The sequence below is a fragment of the Sander lucioperca genome, chromosome 11, assembly GCF_008315115.2.
Source record: "Sander lucioperca isolate FBNREF2018 chromosome 11, SLUC_FBN_1.2, whole genome shotgun sequence".
In the NCBI taxonomy this organism is placed as follows: Eukaryota; Metazoa; Chordata; class Actinopteri; order Perciformes; family Percidae; genus Sander; species Sander lucioperca.
This window is the reverse complement of record NC_050183.1, coordinates 27,642,030-27,668,279: the sequence shown is the minus strand read 5'-3', so window position 1 is coordinate 27,668,279 and position 26,250 is coordinate 27,642,030. Positions and strand designations below refer to the sequence as shown.

The 26,250-nt window shown below is 42.6% G+C and overlaps 1 protein-coding gene and 1 long non-coding RNA gene across 7 annotated transcripts; one reads left to right on the top strand and one right to left on the bottom strand.

Moving 5' to 3' along the window:
- Positions 1 to 181: 181 nt before the first annotated feature.
- dnm3a (dynamin 3a) lies at positions 182 to 24,873 on the top strand. Of its 6 annotated transcripts, none has more exons than XM_031311689.2 (21): positions 186 to 1,054; positions 4,719 to 4,792; positions 5,116 to 5,265; positions 5,373 to 5,576; positions 5,802 to 5,900; positions 7,100 to 7,260; positions 7,366 to 7,508; positions 7,613 to 7,748; positions 9,820 to 9,887; positions 10,050 to 10,143; positions 10,308 to 10,394; positions 10,499 to 10,569; positions 10,655 to 10,715; positions 12,440 to 12,466; positions 13,265 to 13,378; positions 18,108 to 18,217; positions 21,358 to 21,469; positions 22,129 to 22,290; positions 22,567 to 22,790; positions 22,895 to 23,038; positions 24,491 to 24,873. In XM_031311689.2, exons 1-21 carry the CDS (start codon positions 894 to 896, stop codon positions 24,522 to 24,524), a joined length of 2,436 nt encoding a protein of 811 aa, XP_031167549.1. In that variant the 5' UTR covers positions 186 to 893; the 3' UTR covers positions 24,525 to 24,873. The 6 variants fall into 6 exon arrangements, 5 of the variants coding, with proteins under 5 accessions (XP_035863207.1, XP_035863208.1, XP_031167549.1 ...); XM_031311687.2 differs by having other exon boundaries at positions 188 to 1,054; positions 10,050 to 10,188; XM_031311688.2 differs by lacking the exon at positions 12,440 to 12,466 and having other exon boundaries at positions 188 to 1,054; positions 10,050 to 10,188.
- Positions 20,694 to 26,250, bottom strand: LOC118496271. The gene is made up of 3 exons (XR_004898816.1): positions 26,169 to 26,250; positions 23,896 to 23,899; positions 20,694 to 20,704 (listed from the first exon to the last, which is right to left on the bottom strand). It is a non-coding gene; the product is annotated as an uncharacterized LOC118496271 (long non-coding RNA).

Genomic DNA, 26,250 nt, shown 5'->3' with positions numbered 1-26,250 from the left:
CAACTAGGGGTTAAGTGCCTTGCTCAAGGACACATTGGTTGATGTATCGCAGTGGGAATCGAACCCAGGTCTCCCACACCGAAGGCATGGGTCATATCCACTGGGCCATTACCACCCCCACAATTAAATGTAGCCTTCAGTTTCTCTTTCACTTGACTTGCTTCGGTTTTCCAGTGTACTACATGGTGCTCACTCCCTCATTGCCAAAGAATGCAGCAGTGTTATTTACAGTAGATGAATCTTACTCTCTGGTTCTAGTTGCAGTGTTTATAGGGCTGCAGCGGAGCCCTACCCACACTAGATGCGTAGGATTTTAAATAGCTGTCGGCTAGAGGAGTGAATGTTTGCTTGGTGCCTGATACATCAGTGTACTTTCATTATTGGCTATGAAGTTTATCTGTCCTCTGCATAAGGGGATTGCCGAGTGATTGCCACGCATGCGCAAAACTTGATTCCGTTAGCTGTCAGAGTAGAATGTTTGCACCCTGTCCGTGGACCAAAGTTAGCGCAGCGACAAGCGGCTAGCTTCGAAAATGTATCCAGAGGGAAACGGCATACTGCGAACATTCGGAGTTTTAAAACAACAAAAATGTCTATAGCGAACTGTTTTCGGAAACTTGAGGTCTGTGAGTACAAACGTGGACATAACTGTCGAAACCACACTAACGGTAACGTACCCGCTGCTAAAGTTAACTACGGAGCTTTGTAAAGTTGGCACCGTCCTTCAAGAAGAGTATTATTTTTAGGTTTTGTACATATCAGTCATGAAAATGGCACACTTGTAAGTAACCATTAACTATGGTAGAAACTCTAACGACGGGTGTAGTGTAGAACCGGAGTAGCTAAAACAGGATTTAAAGGAGCTGGGCGGGTAGCCCTGCTGCTCCGTTGCGATGGGCAACCGCGGGATGGAGGATCTGATCCCGCTGGTCAACCGCCTTCAAGATGCCCTGAGCAGCGTGGGCCAGAGCTGCAGCCTCTACCTGCCGCAGATCGCTGTGGTGGGCGGCCAGAGCGCAGGCAAGAGCTCCGTGCTGGAAAACTTTGTGGGCAGGTAAGACACAATGAACTCTAAATGAACTGTACAGCAAGCAACATGATCAACACAACCCTTGTTAACTGTACTTACTTTAGGTGGATAAGATTTACATGGCAAACGGTGCCATTTTTTAATAAAGCACCCTTTATCGTTTTGTGATAGATAGATAGATAGATAGATAGACTGTATTCATCCCAAAGGGAAATTTTAGGAATTCAGTAGCTTAGACAACCATAACACAACAAACATACATACACATATCTCACATACATAAACATCACTCACAGAAATTTAAAGAGTTAAAAATGTGTGAAGTGATTACAAAGGTCTGGTATGGTCTGACCGTGTGATGCAATGACCATGATAAAGTGCTATGGATGGTAGTGTATGCAATGGTGGTAGTGCAAAAGTGAACAGTGCAGGGATTGAATATTATTAAATATTAACTATGACTGAATAGACAAGAATGTAAACATAATAGAGTTGCTTGACAAACAAGACAGTAAATAATATACTTTAAGAACAATATATAACAGGGAATCAGTTATAAGTTATGAATTGTTAGCGGCTTTGTTAATATTAATAATTTAATTAATGGATTAATAATTTGGTTTTCCAGGTTGTGAATAATCCTTTTGGTACCTGTCCTGGACCAAAATCCATCAACAAGAAGCAGGGTATATAACTTTAGCTCTGAAGGCTATTAGAAAGCAAGAAACCTATCAGTTCACATTTATAAATGCATTTCTACCAAATGCAAATAATAAACATCTGCCAACAGCATTTTTCACAACCTGGCAATCCAGTAAGTGATTACTAAACATTAATAAAGTCATTAGTTTCCACTTATAAACCCACTTCTTACGAACAGCACCCATAAATGACCAAGACTGTAACCAAGATATGTATAAACAGTAAGTCACTTAAGTCACCCTAAATGACTGAATGACTTGAAAGACAACGCTATAAGAAAGTCTTACCAAAAAAATCCATTGTGCAATTTGATTAGTCCTGGCTAATTGTAATAAAATACTACAAAATATGAATTTGTAATAATAGGCCTACTGCTATTTGCTTGTAATGCTAAAACTACAGTCATGGGAGATGCTTAATACACAAAGGTGTTTTTTTGGGATAGTTTTTCCTTATCCGATGCGAGGGTCAAAGGTAAGAGGGTGTTGTGTGCTGTACAGATTGTAAAGCCCTCTGAGGCAAATTTTAATTTGTGATATTGGGTAGGCCTGCACGATAAATCGTTATAAAATCGCGATCTCGATTCACCCCTGTTCACGATTTAATTTTTAAATGAGCGTTTTTGTTTTTTTTCTCCAATTAATTTATTGAAGCATTTGACATTGACATTGACATGTTTTAATTATGTAAAGACATGTTCAAGGAGTTCAGATAGAGCCTGTATCAGGGCCATATTTAGTTCAATGTGTTATACAGTACGTCACTATTTTTGGTAGCCTACTGTACTTAAATACGCAATGTGCTATAGGTGCCAACAAAAAATCTGTGTTTGGTACTGCCCATTTGTTTTGTTTTGTCATGGTTCACGTGTGCAATAAACATTACACTTCATGAGAAAAAAATCGTGGCAGAGAATCGTGATATCAATTCCAAGCTAAAAAAAAATTGTGATTCATATTTTCCCCTGAGTCGTGCAGGCCTAATATTGGACTATAATGAAATGGACTTGACTTGACAAAGATCTGTGTTCCACTGTATTGAAACCAGGACTTCAGGCAATTAGTCAATTACAATGCACAGCTGAAATCACTGTTTTCATATAGCACTGTCTCCGCCCAGCACTAGCTGTTTGAGTTGCTAGTCTAAAGTGGTGGATGCCGGAGGTGGCAGTGTTGGTATGACAGTAGCCAGTGTAGCACCTTATCTCACTGCAGGCTGTGTAGGTGTCGAGGAAGGGGAGGAGGTTAACATGGCTCCTGAAAACGTAATGGAATCAGCATTCTTTAAATTAATGTACAGTACGCGAACCAAAACTGAGCTCAACAGAGCTTTGTTGAATTTACATCTTACTCTGACCTTTAACAGACTTCAAGGGCCTTAAAATAATGTAGACTAATCATGATTACCAGTGTTGTTGTATGGGTAAAGATGAAATGCAAGTAAGACGATTCGGTTCGTGAGGAGTAGAATAAGTGCATCCACCCTGTCAGAAAAGAATGCTGGTGAGTAAGTGAGTCATTTCTGAGTTTCAAGACAGTGGAGCTCTGTTAAGTAAAGGAGGCGTATGTATTGTCCACATGGGTGTATGTATTGTCCACAGGGGTGTATGTATTGTCCACAGCAGTAGAAGGTGTGGCATTGCCAGAAACTATAGGACACTATTAATGCTTGCTTTCCTGATTGTGTATAATGATATTTTAACACACAACTCAGTTGTTTGTCTCTGCTATGATTATGTTATTACACCCCTTTTGTGGGGGACTGTGCCAGCTATTTCATCTGGGACAGGATGCAGTAAAACAAACTTCCTGAATTTGATTTGATTAGGAAAGAGGAGGATATTTTCCTGTGCATTCGGTTTCCTTATAGTCAACACTATATTTAGCTTTTAGTCTTTATATATCCGTTAGGGCTGATCATATGGCAAAGCTTTTCTTAGCCTTCCTGACCGAGTTGCTGATGTTTTGGATAGTATGTATGGCAACTAAAATACAACCAATATACAGCTGACTGTTAGTGCTCACAATACTATACAGTGGTGCTCATACGTTTATGAACCCATGCTGAAGTTGACTAAAAAGAGGAATAAAAAAAAATCATCTTTTGGAAATTGATCTGAATGCCTTAATTAAATAAATGAGGAAAATCCAACCTTTAAGGACACCAATTTTCTTTGTGAATGAATAATGTATCGTAAATAAATAAATGTTCTTCTTTAAAATACAGGGGGCATAAGTCAGTACACCCCTATGTTAAATTCCCATAGAGGCAGGCAGATTTTTATTTTTAAAGGCCAGTTATTTCATGGATCCAGGATACTATGCATCCTCATAAAGTTCCCTTGGCCTTTGGAATTAAAATAGCCCCACATCATCACATACCCTTCACCATACCTAGAGATTGGCATGGGGTACTTTCCATAAAATCATCTCTCAATGCAAATCAAACCAGCTGTCAGGCTAACTGAAATAAAACCATGCCAATCTCTTCCTAATGGAACTTTATGAGGCTGCATAGTATCCTGGATCCATGAAATAACTGGCCTTTAAAAATCAAAATCTGCCGCCTCTATGGGAATTTAACATAGGGATGTACTGACTTATGCCCCCTGTATTTTAAGGAAGAACATTTATTTATTCACAAAGAAAATTGGTGTCCTTAAAGGTTGGATTTTTCCTCATTTATTTAATTAAGGCATTAAGATCAATTTCCAAAAGATGATTTTTTTATTCCTCTTTTTAGTCAACTTTAGCATGGGTTCATAAACTTATGAACACCACTGTAAGTTACACCATTTTAGTGTAATGGTCTTATATGTGCATGTACAATATGTAAAGTCATTTAACTGGTGCCTGTCAAGCTAATGTTTCAGATTAAGATGCAAGATTGCATTGACATCGAATGCAGTGGCAGTGGCAGTGTGCGTGCGTGTGTGTCTGTGTGTGTTTATGTATCCTTCTCCAATTTAGTCTTTCTTCCCAAACAGAGACTTCCTTCCACGGGGTTCGGGAATTGTCACTCGCAGACCTTTAATCCTCCAGCTGCTTAGTGCTAACACTGGTAGGTAAGGCACACATCATATTCACTCATGCAGGCTGGAACATGTCATTCTTAAGCTGCCACCAGATGGCAGTATGATATTTTACAATGGCTGAGCCCGACTGGTGGGACAGTGCTGGAATTGTCATCTTTGCTGCATGTCATCCCCCCCTCTCTCTCCCCCCTTTCCTGTCTTCAGCTATCCTATCTATTAAAGGCCAACAAATTAATCTTTAAAAGCAAAACGTTGCAGGCGTGATATTCCAAGATCCTTTAGAAAATTATGATGAATCAATCATTGTTTAACTGATGATTCCCCCCCTGCTCATTGTGTGTTTTTTCAGAGTACGGCGAATTTTTCCATTGCAAGGGAAAGAAGTTCACAGACTTTGATGAGATCCGCAAAGAGATCGAGGCAGAGACGCGCAGACTCACAGGATCCAATAAAGGCATCTCCCCTGTCCCCATCAACCTACGGATTTATTCACCACACGGTAACACAATGTGTACTCGTGTGTGTTCAGTGTGACATATCCAAGGTCAATTTCTCTGACACATGTATGACCTGTGTGTTTATTTCTACTCTTCTGTGTGTTTGCAGTGCTGAACCTGACTCTTGTGGACCTGCCTGGCATCACCAAGGTGCCTGTAGGCGACCAGCCGGCAGACATAGAGTACCAGATACGAGACATGATCATGCAGTTCATCTGTAAGGAAAACTGTCTCATCCTGGCTGTCACGCCAGCTAACACTGACCTGGCCAACTCTGATGCACTCAAACTGGCCAAAGATGTTGACCCACAGGGTAAGCCCTGGGTGGGCTTGTAAAGTCTGTGGGGTTTCATTATGTCCTGAGAATAAGGCTCTACACACTAATGTCTTCATAGGGATAAATGATCACATTATTACATTCAAAATATGAATGTCTAAAAGGTTGAAAGGGGTTGCCATATATTATTCATATTTCCACAGGTTATGAAATCCCATTTGGAGGCTATAAAATGTCCTCTTTTCTTCATCTTCTTTTCAGGCCAGCGCACAATTGGTGTAATCACTAAGCTGGACCTGATGGATGAAGGAACAGATGCCCGGAACATTCTAGAGAACAGGTTGCTTCCCCTGCGCAGAGGTGTGCTGCTTGTGTTTGTGGGCATACAGTATGTGTGTTTGCACGTGCTTTTGTGTGTTGAGCCACCTAGCTGTAATACAGTCACACTACACCCAGTGGAGGCTCTTTGTAAAGGACTGACATTATGGAGTCAGCAGCCAGAGGCTCCGTCTCGGTCAAACTCTCATTCCCCTCTATTCTTTTTCCTCGTCCTCTCTGCAGGGTTCATACGTTTTGAAAAAACCTGGAAAAGTTATGGAATTTGAAAAATGCAAATTCCAGGCCTGGAAAGGTTTTGGAAACATAAAAAGACCCAGAAAGTTTTGGAAAAGTCATGGAATTTTTTTTTTTAACACAGTATAATAATATGTGATTAATAAATGTATTTCACGTCGTCCTAACCTCACCGTTCTATTCGGGGCGCGATATTACGACTCCCACTATGAACCACATAAATTGTCATTCATTTTATTGTTAAACCTCTGAGGGTAAATTTTAACACAGATTTTTATTCTTATTGTATAATGTCGATTGACATTTTCAGGAATACATAGTCATGGAAATTTGCTGAAAAGTCATGAAAAAGTATTGGTTAAAATGTGTATGAACCCTGTCTCTGTCTGACTCTGTCTTTCTGTTTATCCATATGCAGTATGCAGTATCTCTTTAACTTGTGCCATGTGTTGAAAGATGGTTATGCACTTTGAATAACATCACAGCAGTACTTTTGAGTGTATGTCTGGACAATTGTTCTTGTGTGTATGAATAGCTTGTGTGTGTGTGTGTGTGTGTGTGTGTGTGTGTGTGTGTGTGTGTGTGTGTGTGTGTGAGCCTGAATAAAGCACCACCAGGTGCTGGCCCCTTCATGCTTCTCCTACAGTGCTAATGCATTAACCATGGAAGCCCTAGTAACAGCATAGAGCTGAAGCATTAGATAAGGAGCCTGGTGCTATTACATCTATTACTGTGCTAAATAGTGGATTCGGCCCGCTTGATATCACATGCTTTGCTGTTGAACAAACATATTTATTTCCTGCTTGTATGCTACAGTCTTAATGGAACAAATGGCGGTCTGGGAAGAGTTCCCAAGGACACGTCAGAAAATGCAAGTCAAATCTGTCTAACATCAGAGTCCTTGATTCTTCCTTCCTCTTGTTGCACATTGTCGTCCTTACAATGGTCACATGCTGTTCATTTCCCTTCTCACCCCCCCCCCCCAGGTTACATAGGGGTGGTGAACCGCAGTCAGAAGGACATTGATGTGAAAAAGGATATTAAGGCAGCCCTGCTTGCAGAGAAGAAGTTCTTCCTTTCCCACCCGGCCTACAAACACATGGCTGAAAGCATGGGCACCCCATATTTACAAAGAATACTTAACCAGGTTAAAAATACACACACACACACACACACACACACACACACACACACACACACACACCTAGAGAAGTAAATACATCGTATTGTTTCTCATTATGTTTGTTTGCAGCAACTGACAAACCACATCCGGGACACTCTGCCAGCCTTCCGTACTCATCTGCAGGGCCAGCTTCTGGACTTGAATAAAGAGGCTGAAAAATGCAAACAGTTCAGTCCTGATGACCCTGGACAGAGAACCAAGACACTGCTACAGTCAGTCAGTCAATCATTCTGGAAGTGTCTGTTTGTACTCTTTTGTTGTCTTTTAAATTGTTGGTATGTCAGGGTTTCTCCTGGTCTGTGTTTCTGTCTCCCAGGTCAGTTCAGCGCTTGGCTGTGGACTTTGAGAAGCTAATCGAGGGCTCGGGCGACAAAGTAGACACCGTTAATCTGTCAGGAGGTGCCCGGATCAACCGAATCTTCCATGAGCATTTCCCCAATGAACTGGTCAAGGTGTGTGTGTGTGTGTGTGTGTGTGTGTGTGTGTGTGTGTGTGTGTGTGTGTGTGTGTGTGTGTGTGTGTGTGTGTGTGATTCTTAATTTGAATTTTGTTTTGTGCATAGGTAGCACTTGTCATACAGTAGCTCCATGAATACTAGGGGTGCACGTAAATTTGATATTGATTTTTAGGCTCAAGATTCGATTCAAAATCGATTTTCGTTTCAAAACGATTCTCGATTAAAAAAACGATTCACAGTATGTAAATGTAGTTACTTTTCCCATGTGGTTGCAGTAGACATACAATTTAAAAGAAAAGAAACACAACAAATTAAATGTAGTTTGATATTACTTTATATGTCTTCATACAAAAATAAAAACTTTTGCAACTAAAAACTGCAAAGTGCCAAGCTTTGGCCAGCTTTCAAATAAACTTAGCACAAAAAGTAAGGAAATTTGTGTTTGGTAGATTATTTCTCTGTGGTAACAATGCTTTTTGGCAATAACTCTTATACTGTTGGAAAGCCTGTTTAGTTCCCTTACAAATGGTGCCCAATTTGTAAGGAACATGCATTTGTGGGATGAGCAGCAGCGCTGAGTATGTGGGTTGCGCCCATGAAAAATTTGCCAAATCTTCTCTGCCATTGCCAAACAGCTTATTTTGCTGTTGCTATTGACACTTGTTTTGAGCTTCTGGTACCCCCAGGTGCTGCCAATCAGGTGCCTGATTTAGAGATGAGATTCTGCAACCAGTGGCAATCCCATATCTCCACAGTCTGGGACCGAACTCTATCCTCCAAGATGACAATGCTCGCCCCCACAGGGCAGGTTTATCAGAGACTACCTCCAGAATGTGGGAGTGGAGAGGATGGAATGGCCTGCCAGCAGTCCTGACATCAACCCCATTGAACACTTGTGGGATCAGCTTGGGCATGCTGTTCGTGCCAGAGTGACCAACACAACCACGTTGGCTGACTTACGACAAATGCTGGTTGAAGAATGGGATGCCATCCCACAGCAGTGTGTGACCAGGCTGGTGACCAGCATGAGGAGGAGGTGCCAGGCTGTTGTGGCTGTGTATGGTTCTTCCACACGCTACTGAGGCTCCTGTTTGTGAAATGAATAAATTGCCAATATGTCTTGTTTCTTCAAACTTCAATCATCCAATCCACCAAACACCAAATGGGTCAATGGCAGAATAAGCTGTTTGGTATTGGCAGAGAAGATTTGGCAAATTTTTCATGGGCGCAACCCACATACTCAGCGCTGCTGCTCATCCCACAAATGCATGTTCCTTACAAATGGGGCACCATTTGGAAGGGAACTAAACAGGCTTTCCAACGGTATAAGATTTATTGCCAAATAGCATTGTTACCACAGAGAAATAATCTACCAAACACAAATTTCCTTACTTTTTGTGCTAAGTTTACATTTAATTCAAGTATAAAATAAAACTGTTAAATAAAAAGAGCTTTTCGTTCAGAGTTCGTTGGGAGTTTAGCGAGTCTTTAATGTTAATCTCCGGGTGATGCCGTACCATGTGAGTTCTCAAGTTTGTGGTGTTTCCAAAATACGTAACTTTCGCTTTGCAAAGCCTGCATATAGCATGATTCCTATCAAGTTCCGTCTTCCCCTCGAGGTTATAAAAGCCGAAATGTGCCCAAACTCTCGCCTTCAATGAGGATGGAGCAGGTTGAATCATTCTTTCTGTGAGGTTTGCCATTGTTTGCGCCGACTAAACTACTTCTGCTGCACTCGTTCTTTTGATTATGACAAGAGGGCCCAGGCGTCAGTGTGAATTCGACGCAGTGTCATCTTTGGGAATGCTGAGCTAAACTCATTTCAGGACAATAGTATACACGCCATTAAAAATTTGAAAAAAAAAAAAATATATATATATATATGAAACGATTTTTTTGTATTCTATGAATCGATTTTGTATCGGTAGAGCCTGAATCGCGATATGAATGTGAATCGATTTTTTTGCATGAATACTGTATGTGCATTAAAAACTGTGGTGCTAAACTGAAATGGACCTCAGCCAAGTGCTCAACTCTGACTGACTGTGTACTGTGTTTGTCTTCAGATTGAGTTGGATGAGAGAAAGCTGCGGCGGGAGATCAACTATGCCATCAGGAACATCCATGGTGTCAGGTGTAGTAGAGTGTTCTGAGCAAAATGCAAAGTGCCAAATTTTGTCATGTAATGTAATCATTTACAATTTTACCGTTACTGACATGTTTTGATCGCTGCAGCCAATCTACCTTTTTTGCGTTTTTCTTGCTTTTCCTCCATCTCGCCTCTCTTTCCCTATAGGACGGGTCTGTTCACTCCTGATATGGCCTTTGAAGCCATTGTCAAAAAACAGATATCAAGGCTAAAGGGGCCGTGTATTCAATTTGTAGACACGGTCAGTCAAGAACTAATCTCCACTGTGTACCAGTGTATCAACAAGGTATACATGTGTGTGTGTGTGTGTGTGTGTGTGTGTGTGTGTCATGTGCGATGAACTGTACATTTTGGGGTGTCAAAACTGTCTCATGTCTTACTTCTGGTCTGTTTTCCCCTCTATAGCTCAGTTCCTTTCCCAAACTGCAAGATGAGACCGAGAGAATTGTAACCACTGAAATACGAGAGCAAGAGAGTAAATGCAAAGATCAGGTCATTCACACACAGCTGGACATTGCATTTAGTTTTGTCGATAACTCTACTGGATTATTAAGTTTTGTGTGTTTCTCTAGTTAATGAATGTCTGCTCTATTCAGATCGTGTTGCTCATTGACATACAGCTTGCCTACATAAATACCAAACATGAAGATTTCATTGGCTTCACTAAGTGAGTAACCTCATCAGTTTTAAACTATAAAGTTAACTATAAATTCTAATTCTAGTAAATAACATGAGCTCTTCCTCTCTGTCAGTGCCCAGCAGATGTACAACCAAAGCAACAAGAAGACTGCTGCAGTGATGGCAGGAAACCATGTAAGACTTTTAATAGCACTGCATTTATATACTGTATATGTCCATGCTAACCAAGGGGCATTTGAGACGGTGATGGCACCATACGGCTCATTGGTCCCTACACTTTGGTCAAAGTGAATATCTCAACAACTATTTAATAAATTGCCATTACATTTGATTAAAAAAAAACACTCATGATCCCCAGAAAAATTACTATCTACAGTAGTAATAATAAATTGAGTTTGTATAGCGCTTTTCATGGACTCAAAGTCGCTTTACAGGGCAGGGTACAACAAAACAAAACAAGATTCAGGCACAGATGAAACGGGAGGGGGGCGTGGGGCTACAGATAGGCAGAGGTGAAGAGATGGGTCTTAAGGCGGGACTGGAAGATGGTGAGGGACTCAGAGGTGCGGATCTCTTGGGGGAGGGAGTTCCAGAGCCTGGGAGCTGCCCTGGAGAAGGCTCTGTCCCCAAAACTGCGGAGGTTGGACTTGTGGATGGAGAGGAGACCGGCTGAGGTGGATCTGAGGGACCGTGAGGGTTGGTACAGGGAGAGGAGGTCAGTGAGGTATGAAGGGGCCAGATGGTGGAGGGCTTTGTAGGTGAGGACCAGGATTTTGTAGATGATCCGGTGGGAGATGGAAAGCCAGTGGAGTTATAGGACTGAAGTGATATGATGCCAAGGAGAAGTGAGTTGCAGTAGTCCAGTCGGGAGGAGATGAAGGCGTGAGTGAGTCTTTCAGCAGCGGGGGGTGTGAGGGAGGGTCTGATTTTGGCGATGTTGCGGAGGTGAAAGAAGGAGGTTTTAATGACATGGCGGATGTGGGGCTCAAGGGAGAGGGTGGAATCAAAGATCACGCCAAGGTTGCGGGCCTGGGGAGATGGGGAGACAATGGTGCCGATGGTGAGAGTGGGGTTAGTGTCACCAGAAGGTTTAACTTCCAACTAAATACCACAAGATATCCCAACATCTCATACCATAAAGATTCTTGCTTTAGCACCATCACCCTTAGGCCATGGACATACACTTTTTGTCTTGTTTACCCTCCTTCTTATTCAGAATCATCTTTGTCAATTTTAAGCAAAACAAACTTGAGTATGTGCATGACAGTGTGCTCTTCTGAAATTATATTTGAAGGTGTAAACTCTCAAAAATGTTACTTTACTGCCATTGGTTCTCTACAGCGCAACATTTGAGTGTGCACTAAATTAAGTAAATGTTTTCCATCTATCTTACCCCAGTAATCTCACCATCCCATGTGTTACACATTAATCAACATTAATCAGAATTCACAGCTGCAGACAAATTAGATATTTTGTGATTTTACTGGAGGGGATTTAGGTTCCAATCATGCAACCAGAGTTGATCTTGGCTTCTCATAGGAATGCAGGCAAGCAAAAATGAGGCATTTCTGTGTGTGTTTTTTCTCAATCTGTTATGATTAATACGTATGTAACATAATATTTATGTGACACATTTGAAAGCAGGCATAATTAAAAACACGATCCCAGTATGATTTAGTCAGGAGCCTTCATGTGTGATGATGAGAACAGCAGTACATTTTAACCACAGCTTAAGAAGTTAAAAAATGTTGTAAGTTATTTACACAATCCCTCATGTTGTTTTGATAGTAGTTATCTATTAAATTATCAATATCAGTGTCCCCCCCCCCCCCCCCGGAATATTTCCCCAATATAACGAAAACATTAACTCTGCTCCCTCATCTCCTATTTTTCTCCAGGGTGCGGCCCCTCCTTCCAGACTCGTAGTAGGAGACCAATCTCTTTAAGCCTATTCACTCACTGCTGCCTCTGCTGGAAATATTTGTGTGCAGGATTCAAGCTTAAGGGTTGTGGGTTGGCATGCAACCGATGGCAGCAAACATGCACACTGGCAAATGGCTTGTTGTAGCTTTGTTAATCATGTATTTCACCATCTGCAACTGATACACTGCTAACTCTTTTCCTCTTACAGTTACAGTTAGCAGTATTCTCTCTCTGTCTCAAACTAATACTCTTTACTCCCTCTGCAGTCCCGCTGCTTCATAAATATGTGCAGATGTTAATATTTTCCTAGTCTGCAGGATGTCTATGTCAGTTTTTGGTATCTTTATGTCATGTCAAACTTCCTGTTCCCTTATTCATCACACATTCATCTTTCTTCCAGTCTTTCGCATCCTGTTTCTATTTCCACATATGGGTTGTTACTTTTGTTTCTATGCTTACTTTGAATGTGTACCTGTGCATCTAGTCTTCTTTTCGACCAATTACGTCCACGTTAGTGAAACGTTTTGGTGATTTGGCCATGGCTACATAATCTATGTCATATATCTCACAACTGTCTAACCTGCAAAAATCCTTTCGTTTTTCCTACCGTGTCAACTGTTTACTCTTATTTTCATCAGCAGGAGTCCACTCTCATTGTGTGACCTGCTTTGCACATCTCTATAGTGTATGAGTTATACCTTGCTATCTCATTTTCAATCAATCTGTTCTCTGAATGCCATTGTGATGGTCCTGTCTTTCCCGCCATCTGAGCTCCTTCCTTACCCTCGGCTGTTGTGCAGGTCATACGCAAGGGCTGGCTGACCATCAGCAACATCGGCATCATGAAAGGTGGAGCCAAGGAATACTGGTTTATTCTCAGTGCAGAGAGCCTGTCCTGGTTCAAGGATGATGAGGTGAGGCATTTACACTCACACTTGAAACAAATAGATCACACCGAGACATTTTTTGAGCGCAAACTCAATAAATAAGAAAATACTTAAGTCACAACGCAGCAGCACACTGTTTATTAACACAAGTTTATTAACACATATCTCAGCTTGAAACAGCATGTTAATTGAGAGGTTGAGAGATAATTAAGTAGAAGGGGAAATCCCTCATCTGTTGATATTGTTGCCACAGTTTCCCTATGTATTGATGTAAATCGGAAGAGCTTGTGGCGCTCTGTTCTGATGTCAGTGGGGCTGCCATCTGTCTGCCTGTCTGTGCCTGCTGTACAGGAGCAGAAGGTCTGCACAGCAAGTGTAGACAGGCAGACACACCACAACAGTCTCGTCCTGTCACAGTCAATGTCATGGTAGGAAGGAAGGGCAGAGTGCAGGAAGTGAGCTCAGAAGAGGGGAACACATCACAACATTTGCATATGGACATAAACAAGTACCTGTAAACACTCACATCTGGTTAAAAACGCTGGACAGTGTTGCTGTGGATGGAATTAAGTTGTGTATTGTTTGACAGACAATATTTTACAGAATTTAGTGGTTTGGTAGAATCTTTTTACAAATAAGTTATTGTTCTTGGTAACCGTACTAAAATGGCTCCAAGGCCGTGTTAAGGATCAAACTAAACAGACAGGCCCTGTCTTTATGGAAGTTTTGTGACATATGACACCAATAAAAGCATAACTAAAAGAGCATCTTTAAACCTGTTTCTCTGTCCAGCTAACTTGCTTTTCTCTTCTGCCACCTGGACCTGCTATTGAGCCCCTTCCATTTCCCCCATTCATTCCTCTGACGCCCCCCCCTCCCCATTCGTCCCGCTCACTCTTCCCCTTACTCCCCCTTTTCTTTCCTCTTCTGGGAGTTCAGGCATTTGGAGCGGCTCACTCTGACACAGCTGGAGCTGCCCCAAGCCAAACTAAGACACGCACATACACACACATGCATGCACGCACAAACACACACACACACACACACACACACACACACACACACACACACACACACACACACACACACACACACACACACAGTGGACAGACTTGTATATACAGTATACAGTACACATGCAGAGTCTGATGTAAACAAACTGGCATGCAAATAGTGGAGAAAAATATACACTTGCTCAGACAGACACACAGTCACTTTTCAGATAAACACTGGATCTCTTGAACACAGTGTTCCCAGACACAGCCCCAGGCATGCATATTGTACACACACAGTGTTATAGGTTTTCCTTTCGCTGTCATCTACAAAGAAGACTTAGCACATCTGCGAAAAATAATACAAAGACAGGAGAGCAAATATCTGTTGACCACATCAGAGCAACTTTGGCTGTCTGAGTGTCACGATAAGACACGCATGTTTCACTCTAAGGTTTGAAGCTAATATAAAAGTCTAAACCTTTAACTCATTTTGATTCAGTTGGACTAGTCTGTGTTTAATCTTTGTACCTCCTCACTACGTTGGATGTCTTATCAGCTGTGTTTGGAAGGCCTGAGTGCAAAATCAGTCACCCATATTATTACAGAAGATCAGATCTATCTTTCCACATGCGTGCGTGCGTGCGTGCGTGCGTGCGTGCGTGTGCGCACACGCACAGTCACACAAGCCAAACTTCTGCTTCTTCTCTCTTGCAGTTCCCGCTCTCACTCTCCCCACCCACACTACCTTCCACAGACATTTATTTTTTCTTTGAATACTGACCACCTCTTTTTTTAATTTTCTCTTTCTTTACCTCTGTCGCCTTTTCCTCCTCCTTTCTCCCCCTCTCTCTGTCTCTCCCTCTTTCTCTTTCTCCCCCTCTCTGTGGTTGGCAGTCTCCCTGGGACTGTGCACATTCTTGGCTGGAAAATCTGAAGCTTTGTCCAAACACCAGCTTCCAAGATCTGCCCAGAGAAATCCCACATGGCTGTTTCTACACTGCAGACCTCCCCTTTTGACTCCCCCCTCTCCTCTCAACTCCTCCACAGTCTCTCTCAGAGATACTCCCCCCCCCCAACCCACCCCTCACCCCTTTCAACCTCCCCTCTCCATCCCTGTCCATTGCGTCTATATACGCTCCAAGTTTTTCAACGTTGTTTAGGCCGTATCTCCTTTTTGTGTACCTAAACTGAGATTGCAGCATAATAGTTTAGGGTTTAATCTCCACAGCACACTGAACAGACATACATTCCTTTACCCCTCAACTGCCAGGGCTCCACCAGGCAGTCTGAAGAAAAACAGACGGCTCATGTATACACACTTAATCTACATGCTCGCCTCTGTGTGTAGGTGTGTGTGCCCTGTTCCATATCTCAAATCCATTAGGTCTCGTGGAAGAGGAGACACAGCAGCTCTGATGTATGATACTTCATGACACCACTGGGAATATGACACACACACACACACACACACACACTCACGCACACAAAACAGTGCCATGATATCTGTGAACACAAGAGTTATATTGCCACACGGATGCACATGCAGGAATTCAAAATACCCAATGAGAGGCACTCTGAAAAAAAAAAAAAAATCTGTTAGTTTAGAGCTTCTCTACAATGAATGTGTGTAAAAAAATTAGTAAGCTAGTTTATAGCTAAGTATTGGTAAAACAACAGTCAGTCACAAGTTATAGCTTCTCTTGCTTACATGAGATGCATGTAAACTACTCTGCCTTGTACGTAGATATCACTCCCCATTAACAAAGACACTTAATTCAGGGTGACAAATGCTACAAAATGGATGTCATTGCGCTCGACTTAAAGAGTTGAAAGTTGCTGATAGTGAATGCACATATAAAGGCATTTGCACCCATTTAAGCAAGAAACAACAGAGAATATTAGACCCAAGATTTGTCTCAGCGTAGAGTACATGCAGGTTTTCACGTTGTCCTGAGTCTTGCTGCTGAAGCACTTCCTTGCACAGTCTAACCAATGTGCAGACTACTGTACACCAGTAAGATCCTGAACAGGTAGTCTGAACACTGGGATGACGGAGCAGGACCCTTTCTAACTTTCTCTTCGGCCTCCCATTTCCCTGCTCTGGCTGTTAGCTAGCAGTCCTGCCAGCGGCGGAGGGGATTCGGAAAAAGATTTTCCTCTGTTATTCTCTTCTTTCTTATCCTGTGTCGGTGCTGGGCCACAAGGCGAGGGGTCTCGCACACATCAGACTTCCACTCATATGGGTGTCCCTCCTCCGGAGATGTGAGTGTATCTTTAGTCGGGCGTCCGCAGGGCTGTGTCCCGGCGTAGTATCCAGTCTTGACGTGGCACATTTACTCATTCAGCTAGGGATCTGCCTGTTCTCTCGGAGAAGTCATAGGGAAATACGGGGAGTGAGAGAATGAGAGAGAGAGAGTTAGGGAGGAACTTAGCAGCCATATATGGGTTGATGGGACCCATGGGGAATCAACTTTGGACTGGTCTGCAGTTTCTCCCCACTTCTCCTGCACACTTTCTCCTGCTCTCTATGTTCCTCAACCCTTCCTCTTCTACTCTAGCAAAATCCATCTCCCTCTATGCCTCTGTCCACCTCTATCCCTCCTCTTCCTCTCTTCATCATCTCTACTTTCTATTTCTAACCCATCAGAGCACCCTATACTCTCTCCAGTCTCCTCCCCCTCTGTCCAAAGCGATGCCAGATGTTGCTGTATGAGCGCCAATCCCGTCCTGTCATTTTTTTCAGCCTCTGTTACAGGAAGTGGGCCCCTTTTGGAGAAAAAAAAAAAAAAAAAAAAAGGAAAGAGGAACGAAGGAAGAGAGTCGTAGGGTTCAGGGGAGCACTGAGAGAGGGAAGACCGAAATGTACTACGATGCACACTAGCATCTCAAATTTGTGTGAACGTGCTCAAGTGCAAGCGCACACACATGCATGCAAATGCTCAGACAACATCCATTCCAGACAAATCCACCGATTTTTAGGACACTTTTTTGCAGGCATGCTTTAGTTCTCTCTTCTATAGAAGTCACCTTTCTATTTCATACTTTTCCCTCTCTTTACCTTACCCCAGTCTTCTAACCAACCTTTCTGGAACCCCCCTTTCTCAAAGGTTAGAAAGAGGGAGCAGGCCGAGGAAGAGAGATGAGGGGGAAGGGCTTCACTTTAGGAGAAATGTTGTGTTAGAGCTTGAGTCTGAGTAATGACTTTCACATGTGGGCCCGGCCTCTCTCTCCCACTTTTTTTTCGTACTCCTTCTCTCATTCCCTCCCTCCCTGCTTCACTTCTCTGTACCCTGCCTCCATACTGTCTGGTTCTCCTCACACTGGCCACTCCACTCCTCCAACTGTTCTCTGTCATTCATAAGTCCCCGTGGTGATGACAGACTATAGACTTATGGTATCCCCTTCTCTCTCCCTCTCTCCCACTGTCTCTCTTCTGCTAGTTAGTGGGCTGTTAATGTGAGTCAGTCTGACAGGCAGACACATCATCTCATATGAACTCAGGTGCTCTGCTAGCACAGTGTTCCACATCTCCTGTTCACTCTTTTCCTTCTACAGCTCAAGTCTCTTGGCTCCCCTTTTTTCCTCTCTGGCTCTCAGGCTGAAAACATATTTACTACCAGACATGCAACTATTTTAACTTAATTCCCCAACTGAACTGTCTTTAGTCTCCTTTGTTTTTTGCTATCAACACCTGTGTTACCTCTCTATGATGTCATATTTTACTCTGCATACCTCTGTCAAACTGTATCTGTCTTTTCCAGGAGAAGGAGAAGAAGTACATGCTTCCTCTGGACAACCTGAAGCTCCGAGATGTGGAGAAGGGCTTTAGGTCCAGCAAATTTGTCTTTGCTATCTTCAACACCGAGTTAAGGTTTGTTTGTGTGTGGCTGGAGGCCTGTGTTTGTGTGTGTGCGTGAGTCAGAAAAGGGAGTTGTGTTCTTGTCACCCACTTTGCTGACGTTTTCGTGATATTTTTACGAGGGTGGACATGTCAGGGAAGGAAAGGGAGGAGAGTCGTGTTTTGTCCTTCCTTTGACTTCTTCCATTCAACTTTGCCACCGGAACTGAAAGGATATCCAGTGGGTACTGCAGTTTTTTTTTTTTTTTTTTATTCCAAGTATTAGCCAGGCTTTTGAGGGGATGGTTTTCTGGGTTTATGTTTGTGGAACAGATTGAGGAAGACAGAGAGACAAAGAGAATAAGAAAGAGAGAGAGAGAGAGAGAGAGAGAGAGAGAGAGAGAGAGAGAGAGAGAGAGTGTTTAGAAGCTGGAGCTGACCCAAAGCCTGGCTGATTGTACCAGAGCATGTGCTGCATTCGGACAAACTGGATGTGTGTGTGTGTGTGTGTGTGTGTGTGTGTGTGTGTGTGTGTGTGTGTGTGCGTGCGCGCGTGCGTGTGCGTGCGTGTATGTGCGTGTGTGTGTGTATGTGTGCGCGTGTGTGTGCGCGCGTGTGTGTGTGTGTGTGTGCATGCGCGCGTGTGTGTGTGTGTGTGTGTGTGTGTGTGCGTGGACCACAGCATACCGACGGCAGGCTCATTAAGCAGCTAATCAAAGCCAGAGAGCTTGGATCAGAGATGAGGCTGCTCTTGTTTGGAAAGAATTGCTCGACTCACCACAAAAGGGAGGGAGAAAGAAGAATTGGAAGGGTTGAGAGGAGAAAGAAAGCGGGAGTGAGAGAGTATCAGAGCCATCGGCCAGGAATGTGTCAAAGTCTGTCCTATGGCGCCCCCCCCCCCCTTTTCCTGCACACTCTCTGTTTCTCTCTCTGTTTCTCTTTCTGTAATTGTGTGTGTGTGTGTGTGTGTGTGTGTGTGTGTGTGTGTGTGTGTGTGTGTGGCAGACATTGCAGTGGTTTTGTCCCTGTCTGACAATGATCAAAAACCTCAGGAAACTCTTCAAATCTAAAGCAGTCAAGGATCTGTGCAGAAATTCCTCAAGAGTGAAAAAAACTCACACTGGCTACGAGCTGGGGAGAGGATAGCAAAGGGGACGAGAAAAAAAAAAAGTTGAAGTAATAAATCAGTGTGAAGAGCAATTTTAATGTGTGCTCCATTGTGTATGTGAATGTTAGCGTCCTGAGCTTAGTGTAATAGCACTCTAGTATTGTCATTGTTGGCCTGGCTCCCCGTCTGTTAGCCACCACGCCCTGACTTATTAGCCTCACCCATCCTAGCCCAGCCATAAGCTCACAAACTGACTGTCCATTTCTTGATCTTTCTGTATCACTCTCTGCTGCTGTAGTTTATCCCCTTTCCATTTTTTTTGTCTCTCTCATTCTCACACACACACAAAGGTTTTGCATATTTGAGGTTAATTGCTATGTGTTCTGAGTGTGAGAAGGGAACAACAAAAGGAGGAAAGAAACAACTGAGTGATTAAATAAAAATGTTTAACAGATGGGCCACAGCCTGCTCCAGATCTTTAGCTTGTTTCTTACTTTGCTGTGCTGCTGCCACAGCCAAAGCACGGAGATGGTATGATGGTGTGAAGAGGGAAGACTGAGAGAGGAAAGGTGGAGGGGGAAGAGGAGCTGGGGAATGAAACACATGGAGAAAATAGATGATGGAGATAAGAGGATAAGGTTTGGTTAGAGAGGGCATGCCAAGCACAGCAGTTGAAACTGATGAAATTGATTTATTTTGTGTCTGTATGTGTGTATACGTATCTGCCTAGCTGCAAGTGCTTGTGTGTCTCTATGTCCTTTACATTCAGTGAATCATTTTCTCTTTACATTCTTTTTGATTGTATATACTGTATTGCATTTAAAAGGATCGTACCACTGGGCCCCTGGTTAGCATCACCTGGTAGAGCGGGCGCCCATATGTAGAGGTTTACTCCTCGATGCAGCGGCCGCAGGTTTGACTCCGACCTGCGGCCCTTTGCTGAAGGTCATTCCTCTTCTCTCTCCCCTTTCAAGTCTAAGCTGTCCTATCCAAATAAAGGCCTAAAAATGCCCCAAAAAGTAATCTTTGAAAGGATCGTACCACATTTTTGGGAAGACTGGCCCAACCTGTTATACCCTTTTTTCCCATCAAGGACCTGTGTTCAATATGTGGTTCTCAACACGGTGGGGCCCTTTCGTACAAAATGGTCTACATAATGTGCATTATATCAGGCTGTGACAATATTTCTGATCATTTTTACAAAATGGACCATGCATGCTAGTAACAAGGACCACACTTAATTATTATTTTTTCTGCAAACACAAGAAACTATACTTATAATGACATACGATTGTTTTTAAGGATGATATTTTCCCTCATCGTCGGTAGTTGTGTGCACGAGCTCAGGTTAGATTTATCTCACTGGAGAATACTGAATCTAACCCTAGAGCTCATTGTGTGTTGTATGTTTACTCATAAGGAATGCTTTTAATGATTTCACATGATACACACAAAGGCAACCTTGTTCCAATAACATTTGACTCATGTACAAAGTGGGTCAAGAGCTGAGTGAAGAGGGGGTATTAAGAAACACAAACACCGAAATCATCCATGTGGTCTTGGTACATTTTTATGCTCTGACGTCCTCTTTTAAGTACACTACGCACTAACTGATAATAGGTGATTGATTGGCATCATCTACAAAATAACAGCTCACAAGATAATTCCAAATTAAACTGAGTGATACAGCATGTGGCTGAGTTTACAATGTTTAAAAGGAGACACTTTTTTTTTGTACTACTAGAGACTACTTCCTTTCCTCCCACAAGACGTGGAGCAAGACTTGTTTTGTTTCCACTTGAAGTGAACATGGTAAGAATGAAGAGACGACAGATGGCTAGAAATGACTGAAAACGTTGCTCAACTAAAATGTTCACACATTGTAAGAGACACCAGTAATAACATGTCATCACAACCTGTGGATGGTTTTGGTATGTGCTGTATTTTCTCAATGGGTCAGTCTCTCTTGTGTGTGTGTGTATAACTGTACTGTGTTTATAACTCTGTATTGTGGCCGGGAAGCGTAGCTTTTAGAGACATCTGACAATGTTGCGCTGAATTGCAGGAACGTGTATAAGGACTACAAATGCCTGGAGTTGGCCTGTTACTCTCAGGAGGAGTTGGACAGCTGGAAGGCGTCTCTGCTACAGGCCGGAGTCTACCCTGAGAAAGTCACTGTTAGTACTCTGACCCCTAATTCAACCTAATTAAACCCAACCCCGACCATAGCTGTGGGGAGCTGCACCTGTCTGAACCTTACCTTTGCGTCGGATGCACTCGTAGACTTTGCTAACCTTAAAAACCCAGCCATAACCCCTTACCCTTCTCTCCATGTTCCCCCTTCTCTTCCCCTGCCAAAGCGAAAAAGTAAGTCCCCCACCCCTTCCATCTCGCTCTGTCGTTGGCTCTTCAGCACAGCATTCTTGGCCCATGATGTCACTACAACATGTGTGTGTGTGTGTTCTAGTCTGTTTCTAATCAGCAGTTCCTCGTCCCTCACCCACTCCCCCTTTTATTTCTTCTGCCCACTCCTCCTTACCTCCCTCTCATGTGTTCTCTCTATTCTGCTTTCCCTGTTCCTATCACAGAGGCTCTATGCTTCTTCTCGTCGCAAGCACAGAATACACAATGAGATATGGAAATGCACATCAGACCGATCTTAATTGCTTCACACATCTGTATTATTATTACATGAAATGATCAGCTGTGTTACCTCAGCAGTCACTGCAGCACATTACACTACACTATATATCCTTGGTTAAAACCGCAGGGAGAATCTGAACAGCGTATGTTGCAATTTCCCCCCCCAACTCCATCTCGTCTGTCTGTCACCCAGGTGGACGGCCAGGGAAATGGAGCTCCTGAAAACTTCACAGACCCCCAGCTGGAGCGTCAGGTGGAAACCATTCGTAACCTGGTCGACTCCTACATGAGCATCACCTATAAGACCATCAAGGACTTGATGCCAAAGACCATCATGCACCACATGATCAACAGCGTAAGATATACAGGCCAGACTCTTAACTTCAAAAAAAAAAATCTGTTTCAGAATTTGTATATCTTTGCCTACCATACAATAATTTACTATTTGAAACACTATTTGAGCATATTCCAATGACTTTAAAAACAAGAAATAAGAGACCCTAAGTAAAAGAAAATAAGATTTTCACCACCCCTTTAGGAATTTAGAGCCATAATCCCAAATCAGAGTAAAATATCACATTACAAAGTTACATTTTGACTTGTCGCAGCTGTTTATAATCCCTCTCTGTAGGTGAAGGAGTTCATTAGCTCTGAGCTCCTGGCCCAGCTCTACGCTCTGGGAGAATGCTCAGCGCTGATGGATGAGTCACCGGAGCAGCAGCAGCACCGGGAAGAAGTGCTCCGCAAGCACGCTGCCCTGAAGGAGGCGCTCGCTGTCATCGCAAAGTTCTCCACCTCCACCTGCACCACCCCTCTGCCTCCACCTGTAGACTCCTCCTGGATACAGCCCTCCAGGTACACACATATACACAGTTAAACTACAGGGATGCATAGATGCATGCAGTAAACAAAACTGTGCCACCCCATGCCTGTCACTTAAGGTTCTCTTCTCCACCCAGCCCGACACTCCCTAGAAAGTCGGTGACCAGTGGCAAGCCAGTGGTTCGAGGCCATGCCCCATCTGTCCCTCGGGTGCATGCTCACACTCCTTCCCCGAGCACTGATGGCCTTCAGCCCAACCGTGCTCCACCTAGTGTGCCAAGGTGACTCTGAAACCACACAATCACAGCCTGAAATCCGACCCGTTACATTATGATGACCTACAGTCTGCCGCTCAAATATGCACTGGCATATATGCATACACACACACACACACACACACACTCACATACACAGAATCAAACCTCGCGCTACAGAGGCACAGGGGCAAGAGGGAGTTGTTATTTGAGCTGGGTGGGGGTCTGCTGGAAAATGTGTTTCTCATATTCTCTTTCCCATCAGCCTCAGTAGACAGGACTTCTCTCTGTGCAGCTTTCTACTGGAGCCAGAGACAACAGGCTGAGCGCTCTGTCAAGTTTTCATCTTTCTCTCTGTCCTCCATCCCCCCTTTTCCCGCTTTCTCCTAGCATGCATTTGTTTTATTGCCCTCCCCAGTTTCCCTCATGCAATAACCGTTATTTTCCCTTCCCCCCCACCCCCCCCGACTTCTTTTTCTTGTACATTTCTTCACTTCTTTTCTTTCACTGGTTCCTCCCCTGCTTTTGGCCTGTCTCTCCTTTTTCTTTCTGCCTCATTTCCTCTGTGCTCTCAAATGGTTCTTTAGGTTCTTTCCCGCATGGTCTCTCTCTTTCCTCTTCTGGCTCTTTCCATCCAACCTTATGCCTATTTTCCTTATTCAATCTCTCTCTCTCTCCCCTATAGATATACAGTATGTGGGGCATGAGCTTACTTCTATAAGTCTATTTTATTTTCTCCCCCATAGTTGACACTACAGGTCACGACTTCTGTAACAATCACAATGTATGGCAAATAAAATGAAATAAAATCTTGCTAAATAAAGATACCCTTAAATGTGTACATGGACATTTGTGAACAGGGAACTGCGAATCATGAATTACACAGTTCTCCAACATTTGGATTAGCTCCTTGCTAAATTGCACGTCTCTCCAATCTTCCAAGTTCTGTAACCAGCTGCTGTCTTACCTATATTATATTAATCTCTAATAACCGTTATTTCCTCGGCCTTATTCACCAATTTCCTTTTTCTCTGTTCTTCTTTTAAACGCTGCCAAACCCACATAATTGTCCATGTAAACGTTTTCATATCTTTCATGACAAGCCTCTAATCCAGGGGTCAGCAAATAGGTAACAACATGGACATTTGTTTTCCTTCAAAACTTTTCAGTAAAGGGCCAACGTAGGTTTATAGCCGCTGTGGAGGCGTAAGCATGTGTTTTAAAATGTTGCTTTTGTTTGAATTGTTTTATTATTTTAGGAATTAAATGGGCATATTAAGACAAAATGCTGGTATTTTCCTGGCCGGTGTTATAACACACAGTAGAGCTAGCTGCTGCATAACTAGATGTATAGATTATGATGATGAGGGATCAGACATTATCTTTATTAACAATTTGGTAGGTCTGCCATTAAGAAAGCTACAGTTAAACCATGTATAGTCAACCATGTATAGTAATATCTTTTAATCTTCTCTCCAGGAGGCATCCTCCAGCTATCCCAAAGGTCAAATAACATCTCTGCTCAGAACTCCATTACCCATGATCCTTCTACTTACTGCTCGCAGCTGCCCAGAGACACCCATGACCTGTGTGATGTGTAATCCAGCTGAAGCACTACGCTGGGCTTCTCTCCGACTCCTCTGGGAACTGCTGTCTGCAAAATTCACTAAATCTTGAGCCTGTTTTGTACATAATATCATCGGCCATAAATTGCGGAATGTGCTCCGCTGTCTGCAGACTTTTCGTCAAGTGCCTGAACTTTGTGTAAATAGAAATACTATTTTTGAGTTATTCTACTAAAATAGAATACACATGCACTATTTTCACTGTTGAATAAACACAAACAGGTTTTATTTTTTAAACATGCATCCTGGTTTCTCCTTATTTATATATTATAATTCATATTATATTTTAAGGTAAATTTCCATTTTAGTTAGTCTATGTCACTATATTACAACTCACCTTGACTCCAATTCAGCTTATAATAGTGTTTAAGATGGATTACTATCAGATGTTATGTCTCCAACTGTAGATGCCAATTGATATATTATTTTTGTTGAGTGTCCAAAACACACTAGGATATCAAGGTTTAATTGGAGTATTTTGATTTATAGAACTCCATGACATAAAAACTCTTTTGTATGGCTTATTATCAAGTAGGTTATGTTTACACTAGAAGAAAAAAATATATCATTTACAACCGTACAGTCGGTGACGCGCTGTTACTGCGACGTACTTTCCTAATTTATAAGGTTCCTTGGTTTGTGGAAGTGTGGTTCTCTGAGGAGAAAGGAGGCCGCTCAGTTTACAGGCAGCTCGATTGAACCGTGTGTTAAAGTCGGGCTTCATCTGCTTGCTAAATGGCGCCACCACAGCAGTCAACCACAACCGCAACGCCCGCCGTCACATTTCGGATCAAGCCGGGGAAAGGAGAGGTGAAGCAGGTATGACACCTAGCGTCCACTGCGCACTGCTGTTACTGTTACTGTTACTGTATATGTGGCTGGCGCTGCATCCATGTATCAGCTTTGGTATCGCACCTATCATTTCATGTTCACGGTAATTCATTTCCCAAAACAGTAGTAGTAGTAGTAGTTCTGGTGTTTTTTTTTAATATTTTGTTGGAAGTGAAAGCCAAAATGAAGACAAGATAATGTGCCGACAATGCTGCTCCTTTTAATGTTTTGAAACGAAAACAAAAGAAAACAAAAGCTACAATAATTCCAGTCTTCTTCACATTGAACAAAAATAACTAAAGGAGTTAGCGACATTGAGTTTAAACGTGATGCTGTTGTGAAATCAACGGTCAATATGAGAGGGAGATGTAACTGCTGCTGTGCTGCTCTCTTTGGACTGGAGGTTTTTAAGCAGCGTGACATTTACAACAGGTTTTATTTATTTATTTTTTTAATTCAATTTACAAAAATTCAGTCATCACAGTCCGTAAACATAAAACTATACATACATAAGTGCAAATAATATAATATGAAAGTAATTATTTAAACAAACAAATTAAAAGACACATAAGTAAAGAAGTGACAGACTTGCAAGCTTCATGAATGATATTGACAGCAGGAGTTTTTCATTAAATAATTTTGAGTAGATATCGGTTATTAAAATACTTTTATTTGTTACCGATTTAAGAGACTCAAAGTACTGTATATGGAATAGTTTTACAACAGGTGTTTCTCATCAACTAGCTACGCCAACGTGACGTCACTGACCGGGGTGTGTCCGGG

Coding starts and splice junctions, on each gene's coding strand:
- dnm3a (XM_031311687.2), top strand. CDS start 894: ATGGGCAACCGCGGGATGGAGGATCTGATCCCGCTGGTCAACCGCCTT. Junction 5,901..7,099: donor GTTGCTTCCCCTGCGCAGAG/GTGTGCTGCTTG, acceptor CCCCCCCCCCAG/GTTACATAGGGGTGGTGAAC. Junction 9,888..10,049: donor AGGAACATCCATGGTGTCAG/GTGTAGTAGAGT, acceptor CTTTCCCTATAG/GACGGGTCTGTTCACTCCTG.